Consider the following 18387-nt stretch of genomic DNA (forward strand, 5'->3'; position numbering starts at 1 on the left):
TATCACCGGAAATCCTAGAGGTCTATATCCACCTGCACAAACTGCCGAACAGGGAGTCTGTAGATTTCTTAATTCATCTTGAAAAAACGATAATATTAAAACAAAAGCTTATCTGTGAAACATTTGGCACATTATAGGTAAATACTTCAACTTCAACAAACAGGAAATACTCCTGATGGAAAAATGCATAATTGTGTTACAACAGTCAAATCTATTCTTAAATTTGATATCAAAACATTTTTTTAAAAATGTAGACCATACAGGTTTTTTGCTTATCCTCAGTCTATGCTTAGCAGCAGTGATTTTCCAAAACTCACTGGGAAAAAACCACAGTGTTCATGTAATCGAAAGAATGCCCGCAATTTGTTTTTTCCAGACAATTTTCTGTAAAGGCTCGCTCAGCACAATGCATTTTGAGAAGCTGACCTATTTTTTATTTTCCATGCTGTCTGCTGCAATCACCGGACATGCATCACATATGCACGTGTGCTTCCCCAGCATTTAGACACCCCACACTCCCTCCCACTGTACGCACGCACGCAAACATGCATGCACACACAGGGTACTAATGCACTTTGACACCCAGTTTATCCAATTATGATGACTTTGTTATCTTATTAGTGCCTGTGCTTGACTGTATCCGGACATGTTTGTATTTACTAGAAGAACTAAGGGTTGAATCCTGACCTGCAGCTCTGCTTGGAAGGGAGAAGTGAAGCCCTACATGTGAGCGCACTCCCCCAGAGAGGCTTTATTAATTCTGAAGGTGGTCTCTCCCTCTTTGATATGCAGAGATCCGTAACCAGCTGGTGGAGCAGTTCCGCTGTCTGGAGCAGCAGTCTGAGTCCCGGCTGCAGCTGCTGCAGGACCTGCAGGATTTCTTCCGCCGAAAGGCCGAACTCCAGCTAGAGTACTCAAGAGGCTTGGACAAACTGGCCGAGCGCTACTCTGCCAAGATCCGCACCTCAAGAGAGCACCATCACTTCAAGTGAGTCTCGCCATTGTCTGCCTGCTAAGCACTGTAATGTCTGTATCAAATGTGTTTGACTGATCACTGGCACGGCACTGAGAGAAATAAAGAAAAAGAAAGGCAGAGGAGGGATAAGCAACGAAAAGGAGAGGAGGGATAAAAGCAACCTGAAATGGAGCCAGGGCCAAGGAAGCTTGTGGCCTTAGGCTGCTGTGTTCCTCCCAACTAGGTCAGAGTCTTTATCCACCCCCCCGTCTTTCCTCTGTGGCTGTCATTTCATTTCCATTATCACACTCCTTTCTAGACTGCTACCCAAATACTCATATTTTCTCAATGGACACTAAAACTAATTAGAGCTTCAGTAAGGAGTCTCAAAAAAGCAGCAGAACAGGCTTGTTTGCTCCGATTTACCTAAATAGTTTTAAAGGATTGTGTAAGAGAGAGCTGTGGTCAAACCCTACAGCATGGTGAGGCTATTTAGATGTTCTGACCAGCCTGCAGCTCACTGTGACTTTCAGATAATATTCCTACAGCCCATGGCCGTGTGGTTTATTTGATTCAGTGGGCATAAACAAGAGGGAATTAACAATCTAAATTAACACGTATAAATTAGGGTACATTCAATGAACATTATGAATGTTCACCTTGAAAACTGTCCAATCAAGGCTGCAAAATGATGTTTGAACCAAAAAAAGTAATAAATAAATGTTGATTCAAGATCCATTGTCAAATTAAAATGTATTTGAATAATATGCTTTTGTATTTAATTAGCAGTTCAGGAACTTTAATTTACCTTACAAAGCATTACAGTAAAGATGCTACAATTGATACGTTTGCAGTTGCCCACCCTTTGATGTGACCTGGCTGTGTCAGTCATTCGTAACCAACACATTGGTTTATTCAGAAGAGCCTTCTCCATCTCTTTTTCAATCTCTCCGGTCAATTGGACATAAAGGGTAATCGTGGTGGAGAACTCCCATCAGTGGGACATTGATAATTGGAGCATCCCCTCAAAGGGAGACTCCTGCAAAAGACTCCCATTGCATGACTTCTCTCTACACCATGCTGTCCCAGATTCTCCCCCATCACATTAAATGGTCATCACTGCATCTGTCTATCTAAGACTAGATTCACACTCACGGTCTACAATAGACTGACTAAGTCTCTATCATTAAAAATCCCACACAGTCTTCTGTCTCTGCACTCTCCTTTAATTAAAACAAAATTAAATGGCAAAACCTCAGTGCCCTTCTTTCTTATCGTTTAGATTTTCATTTTTTTATAGCAGAGCTAATAAATCAACTGGCAAGAAATTGTCAAGGAACATTTTGAAAGCTGCCTTTAATAGAGCAGCATAAATGTGATTATAAGAGAACATGTTTTCAACGTGAATTGATGCAGAAGTTCTCTACAGTTCAACTTGATAGTGGACATTTAATGCTGCAGAGAGGGAAATGGGTATTGTTGTATTTTGTGTAGGCTTTCAGGTTAAAAACTTTCTTCCATCATCTTCCATGAGCAGTTCTGTATCACTTCCTTTGCGTCCAAAGGAAGTGATAATACCACAGACCCATCCTTATTCAAGAGCAGGCAACAGTCAAATATTTACTGTCAGGTTCCAGGCATCCTGTGTCCAGGATCAAACACGCTCCCTGCTTGAAAGGAGGCCAATGCGGATAGCTAGCTTGTTCATGTTTTATTATTATCAAAGTGTTACAGGATGAAAGGAACACAATTTCTGATGCCCAGCAGTCTACATTACCTTTAGCACACACAAGTGCAACTTTTTCAACTCACCGTGAAAGCCTAACTTTTCAAATTTCTGTTAACTTGTAGACTGGATAGAGACATAAACAGGACTAGAGAGTCAATGATTACATTAGGAGGTGATTGTGATGAATGTGATTGTAATTTCTGAAACATATAAAAGAAACTTGTTAAAGCAGAAGTGCAACTCAACTGATTTATTAAGGCCATTTTCTATTGACATTTTGGCATTGCCTTGGACACATGATGGTAGCTACAATGTGGCCCTTTGTTCAAATGCAGCTACCATAGCTGAATCTGTGTGAGCTTCTACATGACAGGAAATAAGTTATGATTCACTTCAAAAAGAAAATGAAACCATGAGTAAATCTCTTCAAGTTTCAAATGATCAAAGTTTTGAGACAGTTGATAAAACAGGTCAGGATATTTCTTGACACTGAGATAAGAGACAAAAATAACTGCTGCATATCTGACTCAAGGTACAGTCTAAGATGCTGCAGTGGATTAGTTTTTCATCAGATGACTTGCAGATTCCCCAAAAATAATCACAGTTGGAATACTTATTAGACATTACTTTCTAGACAACTTTTGATATTGTATCTATTTTTTAAGACATATTGTCGACTATATGATTGTAATTACACTTACTCATCATTTTTTTTAACTCATTCACGAATCCATTGGTTATCTGTCTATGGTTTGCATATTCTGCACGCTCTTTGTTTTAAGGTGTAAATTATGTTGTGTACACATACAGTATATTATTTGTGATGTCTTTTGCCTTAGGGTGTGTTAACCTACAGCACTCTGTATACCAGTACCACTGCATCCACTAACCATTCATATCACATCACTATATCACTCGTATGCTCAAGTACATCTTTGAGTTTACTGCCTGAGCTTTAGGCTGGTCAGACGCTGGTGGAGCTCGGTTAGTGTGTGCCTTGGCTTCTTGTCAGAATAAGGAAAGCGGGCAAGCTTTAGCAAGATATATTTCCAAATAACAAGCAACGTAATGGTATTTAGTATATGTAAGAAAATATATTTTGTTTTTTTTAAATAACTTCTCAATAACTTCTTTGCTCTTCAAAGACAAAGAAATCATTCATCTTTTTATACTGTAGCTGTTGACTAATTTGTGATATGATGAAATCTTCTGTGGGTGCAAATCTGCTATCAGTGAACTTCCTTTGGAGTATCCTCTTTTCTGTTAACAAAGACATGCAAAGGGTTAAAATCCTTCAACTTAACTCAACTTCTTTTCCTTTCAACAGATGTTAAAGGAGTAATAAAGTAAGGTTTGAATTGTACCCAGCATAAAACAGCTATATGCCCAGAGCAAAATGTTTTCAAACACACCTTTTAAGTAGGCTGTTTACAAAAAAGGATGCAGCATTTTTTTTATTGTACTGTTGAAGGGAAGACAAACAGTTAAAAGCTGTCTTATGACAAAAGATGAAGACAAACCAGCTCTTCGCTGTAAAGATAATAGAACTCACATGCTCCCTCGAGCAAGGAGAAAGCAAGTACTGTAAGCATGCCTTCTGTGCTTGTCTTCTGTGTGTGTGTGTGTGTGTGTGTGTGTGTGTGTGTGTGTGTGTGTGTGTGTGTGTGTGTGTGTGTGTGTGTGTGTGTGTGTGTGTGTGTGTGTGTGTGTGTGTGTGTGTGTGTGTGTGTGTGTGTGTGTGTGTGTGTGTGTGTGTGTGTGTGTGTGTGTGTGTGTGTGTGTGTGTGTGTGTGTGTGTGTGTGTGTGTGTGTGTGTGTGTGTGTGTGTGTGTGTGTGTGTGTGTGTGTGTGTGTGTTCAGCTGCACATGTCTATGAGCTGCACCCATCAATGCTGATTCTTTGCTACATGTGCACTGACCTCTCGGTCTCGAAAGTGTAAAGTCCCGAGAGCTGGTACCAATGGATCCAATATAAGAACTGTGTGTTCTGTTTCATGTTAAATCACAGAGAAAAAAAGGCTTTGATTTTGAAAAGAGGTGAACTAGTCGTGCAACAGTTTGGATTTTAAAACAAAAGGCACTTTTCTTACTCATGAACAAAATACTGTATGGTCATATTGCAGCTGTATAAGCTATGTGAGGCACCTTTTTTAGAAATGTGTTATTGAGACAGACAAAAGTTTTTATCTTTGAAGTGTTTCCTTGGCTGTTTTTAGAAAAGACCAGAATCTCCTGTCCACTGTGAACTGCTGGTATTTGGTCCTGGAACAGACCAGACGGGAGAGCAGGGACCATGCCACTCTCAGCGACATCTACAACAACAACGTCATTGTCCGTCTGGCACACGTGGGCGAGGATGTCATCAGACTCTTCAAAAAGGTCAAAATCTGAATGAAATGACTGAGGGCATGTAACCCTGACTGTTACTAACTCACACATTCATAGGACTTCTGTTCAGAACACAGGAATGATGCCCACAGCTGGGAACTTGGTGCAAGACCAACACAAATATGTAAATATATGGGGAAATGTACAGTATAAGGCTCTACAGTATATTTTGTGCTGCATTGTTTTCACACAGCATTTTCCTTCAGGTGACTAATCTAAGATCAATCTGACTCATACATAGTCAATTATACTAAATGGTTTGCATGCAAGAACCCCATCCCCCCCTTTGTTTACTGTCCTGTTTCATATAATGGCAATTAAGTTGATATTCTTACACATCACTGAAGTTTTACCAACCTGAAATTGGACAACTTTAGGCTTACAGTAGGCCCCTCATGTGTATTGTACTTTCACAATATCATGCTCGGATTGCACACTATTTAGGTCTCTAACCTTTTTAACGCTGTTTACAACTCATAATAGTTTTTCCGCTAATTCTCCCGCTCGTATATATATATATGAGTGCATGTATATATACTGTATATATATATATAGTTCTCAATACACCGATCTGTGGGGTTATGGTTTTGAGGATTGCAGGATGGAAAACTTCTCTAAAATCGTTATCTCTTCAAATGGCATTCTTGGATTATAACAACAACAACAACAACACAACAAAATGGTGTCTTTTCTTATTATAACGATATACAATATATTTGTGCTATATACAACCTGTTCTCACAACTCGTTAGGCATTTGTATCTAATGTATGGTGGGCGTGACAGTAGCAGAGAAAGTGCCCTCAGTTCAGGGGTTACGATGAACAATCTGCTATTGGGACCTTAGATCAGTAGCGTTTGACAGAGTCAGGACTCTACAGTAATTCATGCCCTCTAGGGGGCTCTGCACTGTCACTATGGGAACATTTATGAGACTGGGATGAATTGCGGCCAGCATAAAAAAAAGGGACTAATAGCTCCCTGCAGAACTGTCAAAACTGTCTCCCTTTGCAAGAAGTTAGCTTAAATTCTGACAAAGTTCGGCAGAACAATAATCAGTCTCACTGCTTATGAATTACCCAAGCAGAGGGAATCGACTCTGCCGTTTGTTGAGTCAACGTTTACATTTACTGAATGTGCTATATTTGAATTGTTGCCACATGTGAAAATGTAGATGTAATGTCCAATGTCGATGGAGGAAATATGTATCTCTACTTCTATCCACGGCACAAAAGTGAGATTGCTGCTCCCTTATCGTGGATAGAAAAGTGCTTTGGACGTAATTTGGAGCCAGAGTCTGTGCAGGTGGATCTGTGGGCTGGAGCCGTGGTATTAAAGCCACAGCTATTTAGGTAGTCTCACCTAGCTGTTACGTTAGCATCACCTTAGCTGCTTGGCTAGAAAGACACAAAAACAAACCATATCCTGTTAAACATTCCTGTTTCAGAAACATCATCTCCATGTCTGCTGACACAGATATGAACATACACAACAGTCCATCACCGCTGGCTAACCTTATCCTTAATGGAAATGTTGCTAAGCTTGCTAGCAATGCCGTCAGTAATTGTGTAAATACATTATCAACTTCACACAATATATAGCAAAAACAGACAATCGCGGTTAATGAAAATTGAACTCACATCGGCTATCACAGTGTCTACGCTTCATACCTTTAGTTGCATCAAATGACTAATAAAATTAAAATAAAATAAACACATATACCTCAGATTGTGAAAGACTACCTAAAATGGAAAAAAAGGACCCGTAATTTATTGTGCCATGCGTGTTTATACATCCTCGATAGGATTTCTAGAGTCACACTCTGCTGGCCCCATTCCTCCTCTTGGGCTATAAGCCGTGTCACGGGATATGTCCAATTCATCATAGGCGCTTAGACTCTGTAACTGAGCTGAAACTGTGACACAACTCCTTGGGAAATGTTCTGCAGACACTGCACTGTTCTATTTTAGTGTGAATGTGCACTTTGGGTATTGTATTAGATCTTTCTGGTGCAGACTAATGACAGCATTTCAATGCCTGCTGACATCCCTCACATGCAAAATATATCTGGCACACCGCCTTTACGTGTTTCACTTGTGTGATGGCAAATCTATTAAATAACCCAGTGCTTAGTGTTGAATGATTGAATACTTGCAATGATTTGTCCTTAAAATGTGCCTGTCGAAAGATCACCTGTTCTTTATTTATTTTACAGAGCAAAGACATCGGGGTGCAGATGCATGAAGAGTTAGTGAAAGTCACAAATGAGCTCTACACAGTGAGTTGAACTAATATTATTGTACCTACTATTCCAACTTCTTTTTACAGCAACCTGTCAGTTTTGCCTTTCCCTTCTGTAAGTCTGTGTATCGTCCATCTCAGTTGTTTTCAGACTGTAACCTGTGAAGCATCTGGCCTGACACTGCACACGGCAGATATGCCTTATCAGCAGTGCAGCTTGTAACAGGCCATTTCTTCTATCTCCTGAGCTCGTGAAAGGAGAAAATTTGCATTCTTCCTCTTACTGTGAATTTCTACATCAGTTGAAGGAGAGAGCGTTCTTGCCCCTGGCACTGCTTCAAGCGGACTCAGCAATCTGTGCTGCAGAGGTTTACTGTGCTCACAGCAAACATGAACTGCTGTAATAGTTTCAGCTAATGTTACATGTAATCACACACATCTGTTTGGGGTTTGTCACTCTGTCTATTGTTTTATTTTGAACTGTACATATACAATAGACATCCCGTGTGGAAACATGTGTACAGAAGTCATTAAACATGTTTGTGAAGATAGACAACAGCTGTGTTTAGTGCTGATGAGGACTATGAAGTGATGCAGTGATCTGCAGTCATCTGCTGGCTGTGGGACAGGGTGCAGCAAACACCAGAGTGCTCCCTTCTGGGTCTAGTTGTTCAGTGATATCATGATCGTTAGTTATTGTTTAACAGAGAATATGCAGAGATAATCAATTAGTATTAATTCTATGATTTAATAGAAATGCAGCCAGTTAAAATGTATTCAAACGACTGAGCTAATTAAAATCTGCCTCAAACTGAATACAGTAGCACAACTAGAATAGACATGTTTTTACCCCATTGTAAAATATTTAAGTGATCAATCATGGACATTCAAGAAACTTTGGGAAGCTTCAAGCAAGGTCTTTGTTCTATAGTTGTATCAAAGTTAAACAGTCTCCATAATGATTTTGATTTAAGTATAAGTTTGATGTGAAGACAAACAGAAAGCTGCTTAGCTGCTGTAGTGCTAGTATATGTTTTTGCAGAATAAAGGACAATGTTAAGCGGCAGTGAACATTTTCAGGAATGAATGACCATTAGTCCTCCTTTTTTAAAAAATGTTTATATTGTTGGTTAAAAGTGGATGTACAGCAAATTGCTCATGTGCTCCAAGGCAAATATCACATGATCGCCACATGAAATATTCTCACATGTAACCTTATACAACACTTTCCTGCTTTACTGATATTGATTTTCCCTTTCTCTGGTTCATGCATTATTAAATGCCTGTCTGCAGCCCCAGCACAGCATGAAGAATTGTAGCAGCCTGTTAAGATTGTGGCTAGATAAAGTTAAATAACTTAAATTAACTTCACTTGTTGTTTGTAATATCAGTTATAAGTCAAATGTAAAGTTAGGCATTGGGTGGATTCATCTTTGTCAGCCGGCTGGACGTTGCTATTGATCTGCTGCTGGGTTTTTGTGGAAATCACTAGTTTCTTGTTTCATGAATAGCAGGAACAGTTGCTCACTGTCACTTTGTGAACTCGTTCCTCGCCTGCTGATCGATTTCGCTGTCCCCTGCCTTTCTGCTTCAGTCAGGGTTGCTAGGAAACCAACTTGAAAGTGAGTGATAGAGGAGCAGATGTTGTTAAATTGAATTCTTGATTCTGCTAGTTAAAGATAACATGTCTTTGATGACACCTAGAAAGAGAGCTTTAACTATTAGTCGACTACCTTCAACCATTTTGATTATTGATTTATTTTGTTAATGTTATATTATATCATTTTATATCACTGGTTTTTCGTGCACAAATAACAGAAATAGCTTATTTCAGACTCTCAGCCCCAGCATTAGACATTAATGTTTTCTTTGTGACGCTCATGACAAATGACAGTGTGGATTGGCTTGAAGCAGTGATAGCGTTGTTGTAGTACAGTATGACTTTCTCTACATGGCGAGCACCTTTTTTTAACTTCTACGATGCTCTGGTTCAGACAAACAAAAAGGTAAACACTGGCAGACGCACCCGGCACACTACCTTGAGCTCAGTTGGAAAATGTAATCGCAAAAGGTCAATCGACACACCCATGATCAGGATGAGTAAGTGTTACTCTATTCTAAAATAAGAAACATTCTTAGAAGTAGAAGAAGAGGAACCTTTATTAATCACCCTATGGGGAAACTCAGTTTCACTGTTTTTTATGCATATATACATTAACCACACACAGTACACAGGTAGGTGCACACATGCACATGCATTTTAAAGTACACACAGTTTCACACACTATACAGTTTTTACATGTTGGTTGCACACATGCACATGCATCTGGAGAGGTGCCAGAGCGAAGGCTCCCAGTCTCGCCGGCATCAGGGAGCAGTTGGGGGTTCGGTGCCTTGCTCAAGCGCACCTCGGCAGGGCGCAGAAGGTGAACTGGCACCCCTCCAGCTACCAATCCACCACTTTTTTGGTCCGATCACATAAGTTCATTTGTACATAGCATTGGAAACAATTAGTCATGATTATGTGGCCATGAAATGAATAGCATTGGATTTGTATTATCAATCAATCAATCAACTTTATTTATAAAGCCTTTTAAAAACAGCCTGCAGCTGAAACAAAGTGCTGCACATGGATAAAAACACGTAGCACAAAACACAAAAACAATATAAAAACAACATTAAACAATAACAATATAAAAACAACAAGACCAATGAAACAGAAACAGAAACAGAGTCTCATGCTGGGTTAAAAGCCAAGGAATAGAAATGGGTTTTAAGACGAGTTTTAAAAATGGGCAGTGAAGGGGCTTGTCTAATGTGCAATGGGAGGTCATTCCACAGTTTAGTATATATATATATATATATATATAAACTGCTTTGGCAAAAATGGTCAACATTGTCAAAAGGAAAAGTGGCTTTATTCCAGAGGCCATTTCAAATGAAGTCAAAGAGATGATCTGTTTACTTTGTGTTTTATTTGGTTCACTTCTACACAATGTCCCTTCGTGATGTTGCACACATTTGGCACAGTGTGGATAAGCCACTGCTTTTAAAACGTATGCCTTTCTCTTTTAATATTAACAGTAGCATACATTTAATGTTCTTGTTTGTGTGTGAATAAAATGTTTAGTTTAGTAATGTCTAGAACTGCCTTTAAGGGAACGAATACAGTGTTTTGCTATAGATAAATAATGACTAAATCAAGCAAATCTGCATAATTACAACACTTACATATCAATATAACAATATAAAATGTCAGCATGTGGCTTTGCACACATTGTGTATTCCTCCTAAAGGTTCCTTGCTTTGTATCAAATCTTTGTTTCACAGAAGATGTATGTTGTTACAGGTGATGAAGACGTACCACATGTACCATACTGAGAGTATCAGTGCTGAGAGCAAGCTAAAGGAGGCAGAGAAACAGGAGGAGAAGCACAGCGGCAAGGCCAATGACATCGGTTCCAGCCTGATGCGCTACAGTCATGATGAACGTCCACAGCGCCGGAGCTCCGTCAAGAAGATGGAGAAAATGAAGGAGAAGGTCTGTTCGGTTGACTGGTATATACATGATAAAATATGCTTAAAGGCAGTGTAGTTAAGGTCAAATGTAGTGGACGTTTCGCCATTTGCACAAAAGACTTGGGGTAATGCAGTTAAAGCAACAAGGCGCCTGTCTTTACATTGCGCAAGTAATACATGCATGTATAAGATTAACTCCGATTGATTTAGTAGTCCATTATTTTAGTACATTAGGAATCCATTTTGCATCCTGACATCAATGTGACTCTCTCTTCTCCTCCCCCCCTAGAGACAAGCAAAGTACTCTGAAAACAAGCTGAAATGCACAAAGGCCCGGAACGACTATCTTCTCAATCTGGCAGCAACCAATGCCCTGGTGGCCAAATACTACATCCATGATGTCTCGGACATGATAGATGTAAGTAATTAATGTCTGAACCAAAAATGCAAATGTTAGAAGAACTTCCTTTTTAGTCTTTAGTTTCTCATGTAAGCTCTATGCCTTTCCCTGTTAAATATCTTATTAAACTGAATATTTTTGGGTTTTGGACGTCAGTTTTATTTATTTATATTTATTTATATCACCTTGGACTTCAGAAACTGGGATGGACAGATTTCTGAATTTTTTGTAGATCAGACAAATTATGGAACTTAAAATGTGTGGCAAACATAGTTATTGTATGATACACTTTTTGTTTCTCAGTGCTGCGACCTAGGTTTCCATGCAAGCCTGGCACGCACCTTGAGAACCTACTTGTCCGCGGAGTATAGTCTGGAGACCTCACGCCACGAAGGTCTGGACTTGCTGGAGGGATCGGTAGATGCCATGGACATCAGAGGAGACAAGCTGAAGTGCATGGACACACATAGCCAGATTTTCTGTCCTCCAGCACGCTTTGACTACCAGCCACACATGGGGGACGAGGTGAGTCACTAGGGAAAAAGCTACAAGAATAGTTTGTTTTCAAGGTCTTCGTCTTTGACATAAAGTGCCTCTCATCCTGTTTGATGTTCTGTGTTAAATCCTCCTGGTAAACTTTCCTTTCTTTCTTAATCCCAGGTGTGTCAGGTGAGTGCACAGCAGCCTGTCCAAACGGAGCTGTTGATGCGCTACCACCAGCTGCAGTCTCGCCTTGCCACACTGAGGATAGAAAATGAAGAGGTGAGAGTGCACACAAGTCTCTGAGGGCTGAAGGTAACCAGTGTGTGTGTTTCTTTACAAGCAAGCTCTCTGCAAGTGCTGTAATGTTTTTTTTCTGCAGTCATATGTACTATTATTACTAATATACAGTAAATAAAGGATTTCCTCTAGGAAATTGTTAAGCTGAGGTGGTAAGCTACCCAGATCTTGACACGTCATCTTGTTATCCATTAAGCTAGTAGATGAGGGCCTAAACAATAGCCACACACATTGAATATGTTGCTTTGGCATTATGAAGTAACACATCTGCCCTTTTACCCTGAATGGAAACATTTTATTTTATGATGAAGTTGTGGGTTTTATGGGCTTTTCTGATAGAAAACATTGCAGGAATTTCTAAAATGGTTAAAACAAATGGCACACATTTTGTATTTATATGTATATGAATGTTACTGTGGCATGGTGTTGAGATGAAGAAAAACATATGATGTTGGAAAACTAAGAACCTTCTTTTGCCCCAGCTGCAACTACAAAAGCACAAAGGCATTTTTTAGTAGGAGTTAGATAATTGGATCAAGCAAGAAGATATTGAATGTTGGTGATAGCTTCATATGTACCATACCTTCAGTGGTTTTCTAAAGTTCTTATTCATCTTCAGTCAGAAAGAGAATGAGCGCATTTACCAAAATACCGAACCACAGTTATTTGTAAATCTCTATGAGGCAGAACACTTGTCTTATTTTATTTAAAGGCATGTCTAGTTGCTTTAGGAACAAAGTGACACTACCAAAATGGACAATGCATGGAGAAATGCACAAACTGTAGCTGTGGAGAGAAAATTACCTTTAAACCAGGACTTCTGTAAAGTTGTGAATTCAGAACAATACTAGAACTGCGGCTACAGCACAATGAGATACAGAGTGCAGACGCAGAAGACCCTGTCCAATCAGAGCAGATGTACCTTTATCGGGGAGGGGAAGGTAAAGAGACTAAAACTGAGTAATAAAACAGTAGTTGAATGCAGCTGTACTCGAACAGAAGACAAAGGTGTTTTTTTAATCACTTAAGCATTTAAAAATGCTCTAGTACCAACCCAAAATACAAGTATGAACCCATATTGTGCATAATTACAGTGAATCACTGTTTGTCTTATTAAAAGCACCTGAAGCGTTACCTTCTTTGGCTTTGTTATGTTTAAAACGGGATTGGCAGCCTCTCATCTGCAACACTTACATGTAACAGCAAACAACCAGTCCTCAGCAGCGTCACCCTGCATTTATGTTCATCTTTAGTCTGACACTGACCTCTGAGGTTATCTCTCATCCAGTCTCCTGCTCCACCCTCCCAGCATGCTCCCTGGTATGCTCGCCTGGAGTCACCAAGGCCACGGTGACTCACAGGCCTGTTTTTAAAGGTCATCTGGGTGTGTATGCATGTCAGTGCCTGTCTGTTATGAATATGGAAATGCACACTGCCTCCCTGTCTGCCTCACATAGTTAATCTTTCATGTCACGTAGCCTCATGCTAGGTAGCTAATTACTGTCAACCAAACTTCTGTGGAAATGGCCTGCAGTGGTATAATGTAAGGTTTACATTCTGCTGACATTCATCTTCTTTGAACAGATGTTACTGAAGCATGCACATTAGATATAATTATAATATTCCTGTTGGTTTTGTTTATACAGCACATCTAATTAATTCATCAGCAATTCATACTTATACATTACATTGTTGAATTAAAGTCACATATTTCATGCTGTGTGTGTCAGGTGAGGAAGACTCTGGACGCCACCATGCAGACCCTTCAGGACATGCTCACAGTGGAGGACTTTGATGTGTCGGAGGCCTTCCAGCACAGCCAATCCACGGAGTCGGTCAAATCGGCTTCCTCTGACTCCTACATGAGCAAGGCAAACATTGTGAAGAGACGAGCCAATCAGCATGAGACTGAGGGCTTCTACTTCACTGTGAGTTCTCGGACAAATTAGGGCACAGATGCACGGCATCATAGAGAACATACAATGTTACAAGAATTTGCCTTGTGGCGTTTTATCTTTATATATATTTCATCAACAGAAATATAAGGAGTTCTTGAATGGCAGCAATCTCATCATCAAACTACAGGCCAAGCATGACCTTCTGAAGCAGACACTAGGAGAAGGTGAGACCGATTGTGCAATACATTAGTGGAGTGGAGAGTAGTGGTAATAGTTTGGAGTTTATCTTTCATTAGTTTATGCATTAAGTGGTCAACCCTGTGTCCGTTTAAAAAAGGCAAGATTAAAGCTTTAAAAAATAATGGGGTAAAGAAATGTCCCTAAAACCACATAGATCTGTGATGTTGTGTATTCAGTACTACATTATTTATCTGGAGTTTATTCCTTTTTTGCAATATAGAAAACAAAATTACGGAATTTGGAATACCAAATTTGTCATTTCCAGTTTTGAGACCTAACCGCTATTGGCAAAAAACATCAACTTGATTTCATGGTCACACTGATTTTGCTTAAATGTTATGGCATGTCATGGCCTTCAGTAATTTGTTTTTGTATTTATTGCACATTAAACTGAGTCAAATATTTAAATAATGACGTATAGCACCTGCTTTGAATACCCAATCAATATGAGAATGAAATTGAATACAACACTGTGTTATACTGAGGCTGTCATTCACTCGACAGCTTGACAATTTGGGGATTTTCTATTTCCCAAAAATATCAAATAAATGGCACAGTGTAGACAAACAACAGCTAGGACTAGTAGTATTGTATTTGAAGGGTATTCCTTACCATTCAGTATTCTAAAATATATTTCTCAAATAGATATTCATCATCCTCTGCCAGAAGAGTGCATACTAATGAAAATGTTCCATGTCTTTGTGTTTCTACATCAAACTGCTCCTATGTGTTTGACATAAAGTGTAATTGTGTCAAAGCTGCTTTAAACATGACCTGATGCGTGAACAACATTTAATTTACTAATCAGGGTACAGTGAGACAAATGTGTTGCAGATATCATGACACCATCACACTGTACAGATCAGCTCTCATAAACCTCCCACTCTTGTTGCCCCTGGAAACATTTTCACTTTGCAGAGCGAGTAGTCAAGCTAGCCCCTTCTGGGGCTCTGGTGCCGTTTCTAGGGCAACCACTGAATGACTGCTGCCTGGCAGAGAGTCAAATACAGCCATGGCGCTCACCCCATTGAGCCTGCCTGAATAGATGCCCATTTTCTCATCAACACCCCTTTCCGTCTCCATCTGCCAGCCTTGTATAGTCCGCCAGCACTCAACCGTACAGCGAACTTCTGTGATTGTAAAACTAGCGTATACTAATTTTGGCTCTTTTTTTCTTTGTAGGGGAAAGGGCTGAATATGGGACAACAAGGTAAGCTGTTCAGTGACAAGAGTGCAAATAAAGTAGGGGATGGTGTGTGAAATCCTTTCTGTGTCCCTGGATGTGGCAGGAATGAGATCACAGTGTGGGAATATGAGTGTGTTCTCAACTTCTGTCTTATTTTTCAAACAAAGGATTTGATCCTCATCAGAGAAGACGGTGCTTATTTGTTCATCTCAGATTTAATCGATAAAAACATGTCATGAAAAAATGAAATGCCAGTGAGATGAATAATGTCCTGCTTTTCTATTTTTAAACAAGGCATTGAGCAGAAAATGAACAACTATCGACGAGCTGAGCTCAAGAATATTAGAATTCAAGTGTTTGGATTTTACCTATTTTGAACTACAGTACATCTGTTAAACACATTCAAAGGATGTAGTCGTTATCCATGATTTTAATAAACTGTGCTACAGCAGCTCTTTGTAAAGGGCAATTAAAAAAACAAATTGATGATTGGGGACTGCTAACACCTACCGATCGTATCTTGGCATACAGATCAGGAGCAGCAGGAACCACAACATGCAATTTTTATTTTCAAAATTATAAACCACTTTTCAATCTAACCGATTGGTGGCTGTAGCTGAACCTCAAATCTATCATCAATGTTGTATATCAATTTTGTTTATGAAGGTTCAAATAACTGTGGCAAAAACATCTTAGAGAACTTTCTCTGTATTTGTATGGCTGTATCAGTTGCATTATCATTCATATTTACCCTGTACCAACCGTACCCCCCCACCATCTCCCCAGGCCCCCCACTCTTCCCCCCAAACCCTCGAGAATGCGGAAGTCTAGACCTCGCTCCGTTTTTAACCGTAAGCTGTTTAACGGCAATATGGAGGCCTTCATTCAGGTATTAGCCCATCTGCGCTCTTTGTCTCTCCATGAGCTCAGCTGTCTCGCTATTGGTCCTTGGGGGGGGCGGGGGGGTCCCTTGCTTTTGACCACTTTCACCCAAATGTTGGCTCACTTGTGCACTGACTTTCCTCTTGCTCTTTGCCTTGTGTCCACAGTCTTGTCATGCAGGCTGAGGTGAAAACCAATCAAACTAGTTCTTGAGATGGTTTGATTTAATGAGCATTGCACTGGTGCTGGGTCTGCTTTTATTTTTTTTCTCCTGTGATCCAGACACTGCACTTATATGGCCTATTGTATGTCAGGTGGTCATGTACCAGCACCATTCCCATGTGAGGCTCTGCAAATAAACACATGGAAACAACTACTCCAAAGCTCAATCAAATACAGGCAGGAAAGACTGAGTGTGCATTAACGGCATAAAAGCAGTACATCTTAAAAAGTAGCTCCCTCCCTCCTACACACTCCCCATGCCGAGCCATGTGCCCATGTTTCACACCCCACAAGGCACTGAAGCTTTGGCTAATTTCTCCAGCCAGGCCTCCACCTCTTTTTCTCTCTTCGTACAGTCTGCTTCTCTCACTAACCTGTTGTGGTTCTTGTTGCCTCTCTTCCTCTGTCTCCGTGCCTTTCTGCTCTCTGCCCAGGGGAAGACGGAATGTCCGTGCCAGGAGTCAGGTATTCTCTCAGCGGGAAGATCGCACTGTTTCAGTAACATTTCTCTGCTTCTGTCCTGTTGGCATTCCTGTGATAAGACTAAAGTATTAGTGACATATGGTGGTGGAAATACTAACAGTTTTGCTCTGCTTGGTTTTTTTTTAACATCAGTTGCTAACCAACATTGGGAGCCCTTTTTTTTATGACGCCCATGTCTGTAAGGCATTAGAAAACATACGTTTGTTATAATCCGATTACAGCACATTAGAATTATAGTTATAAGCACGCTTAAAATGTAAAATGACTTGTCAAATATCATAATTTAAACAATTTTGGGTCACACGCTTACATTTAGTTTTGTAAAACTATTTATAAAACACATTAATAACATACATTTGAGTCATTATACTGCATACTGCATTGTAAAAAGATGATATTGCATTACAAATAAGGCAATTATATTACACTATGATTTTAGCAGAAATTATGAAGTATTATATTATGATATTATGGGTAATTATTAAATGCTGATTATGGTTATAAAGAATTATGAATACTTTTGAGTGCTTATTACTACAGAATGTTATAGAGTATAATAGGCAGACTGTACCACCAAATATATAGGTTTACTCTGTATCGGGGGGACATGGGCTTCATAGAAAGTGTTATGAAAACATTGAATGATTAACAATGCTCTCTCAACATTTTGAAGTGAATTGACTGAGGGGCTGCCTCCAAGCTTCTGATTATAACATCCTGCCAGCATGACTATATTTGTATTAATTGACATTTTCTGTTTATGTTAATATTAATCATTTTCAATCCGCCTGGCAGGACTCAGGCCAGTCTATACCAGTGGTGGTTGAGAGCTGTGTTCGATACATCAATCTGTATGGTAGGTTCCTATTTCATGTTCATATGTTGGCTTTTCCACAAAAGAGAAGCTTTCCCCCTGCCTGACCTCATGACACAAACATACATCCTCCAGACTTGTTTATAGTCGTTAACACGTTCATGCTTTAAATGCTGTGTACATACGGTAAGGACTGGTTACTATTCTTAATCTTCAAATGTGCTGGGAAATTCAATGGAAGGTCATTTGTACATTTAACACTAACGGGTATATCTGTCTACAGGTCTTCAGCAGCAAGGTATATTTCGAGTTCCAGGCTCCCAGATCGAAGTCAACGACATTAAAAATGCATTTGAGAGAGGTCAGTCCCAGTGCGCCTGACCATCTTTTCTTGATTGATTTTAAATTGCGTTTTGTCCACCTCAAAAGCCACAGTCTCTTCCACAGGCCTTCAAAGTGCAAATAAAGAGCCCAGGTGTCACATGTTACCCTGTAATGGACATGTATTTCCTTTCAGTTGCATTATAGATAAGATCGGCGTCTAGGGGTAATAATAAATGAGGAAAAAAAATGCACTCAATGTTTATATTAACCTCCCAACTTAAGATGCGCATTAAAAGCTGCATCAGTGCTGTGTTACATGGACACTGA

General features: G+C 39.7%; 1 protein-coding gene and 1 long non-coding RNA gene across 4 annotated transcripts in view; one reads left to right on the top strand and one right to left on the bottom strand.

Annotated features, from left to right (window-relative positions):
- The window catches only part of LOC134882744 (SLIT-ROBO Rho GTPase-activating protein 3-like), a 29754-nt gene that overhangs the window by 5459 nt on the left and 5908 nt on the right, over positions 1-18387 (top strand). Inside the window, exons 2-14 of one of the 2 annotated variants that reach the window (XM_063910653.1) lie at positions 793-988; positions 4901-5063; positions 7287-7349; positions 10662-10853; positions 11121-11249; positions 11535-11756; positions 11892-11993; positions 13742-13939; positions 14049-14133; positions 15332-15359; positions 16122-16224; positions 17718-17778; positions 18020-18097. In XM_063910653.1, coding sequence (XP_063766723.1) covers positions 793-988; positions 4901-5063; positions 7287-7349; positions 10662-10853; positions 11121-11249; positions 11535-11756; positions 11892-11993; positions 13742-13939; positions 14049-14133; positions 15332-15359; positions 16122-16224; positions 17718-17778; positions 18020-18097 — 1620 coding nt within the window. Of the gene's footprint in view, positions 1-792; positions 989-4900; positions 5064-7286; positions 7350-10661; positions 10854-11120; positions 11250-11534; positions 11757-11891; positions 11994-13741; positions 13940-14048; positions 14134-15331; positions 15360-16121; positions 16225-16873; positions 16905-17717; positions 17779-18019; positions 18098-18387 lie in introns of both variants that reach the window. The other variant, XM_063910654.1, reaches the window with a different exon arrangement.
- The window catches only part of LOC134882745 (uncharacterized), a 32629-nt gene continuing 25659 nt past the window's right edge, over positions 11418-18387 (bottom strand). Inside the window, exons 2-4 of one of the 2 annotated variants that reach the window (XR_010168190.1) lie at positions 16814-16971; positions 13792-13869; positions 11418-11972 (exon numbers count right to left, since the gene is read on the bottom strand). This is a non-coding gene — a long non-coding RNA (uncharacterized LOC134882745). The remainder of the gene's footprint in view (positions 11973-13791; positions 13870-16813; positions 16972-18387) is intronic. The other variant, XR_010168189.1, reaches the window with a different exon arrangement.

Source organism: Eleginops maclovinus, chromosome 20 (assembly GCF_036324505.1).
Source record: "Eleginops maclovinus isolate JMC-PN-2008 ecotype Puerto Natales chromosome 20, JC_Emac_rtc_rv5, whole genome shotgun sequence".
Taxonomy (NCBI): domain Eukaryota; kingdom Metazoa; phylum Chordata; class Actinopteri; order Perciformes; family Eleginopidae; genus Eleginops; species Eleginops maclovinus.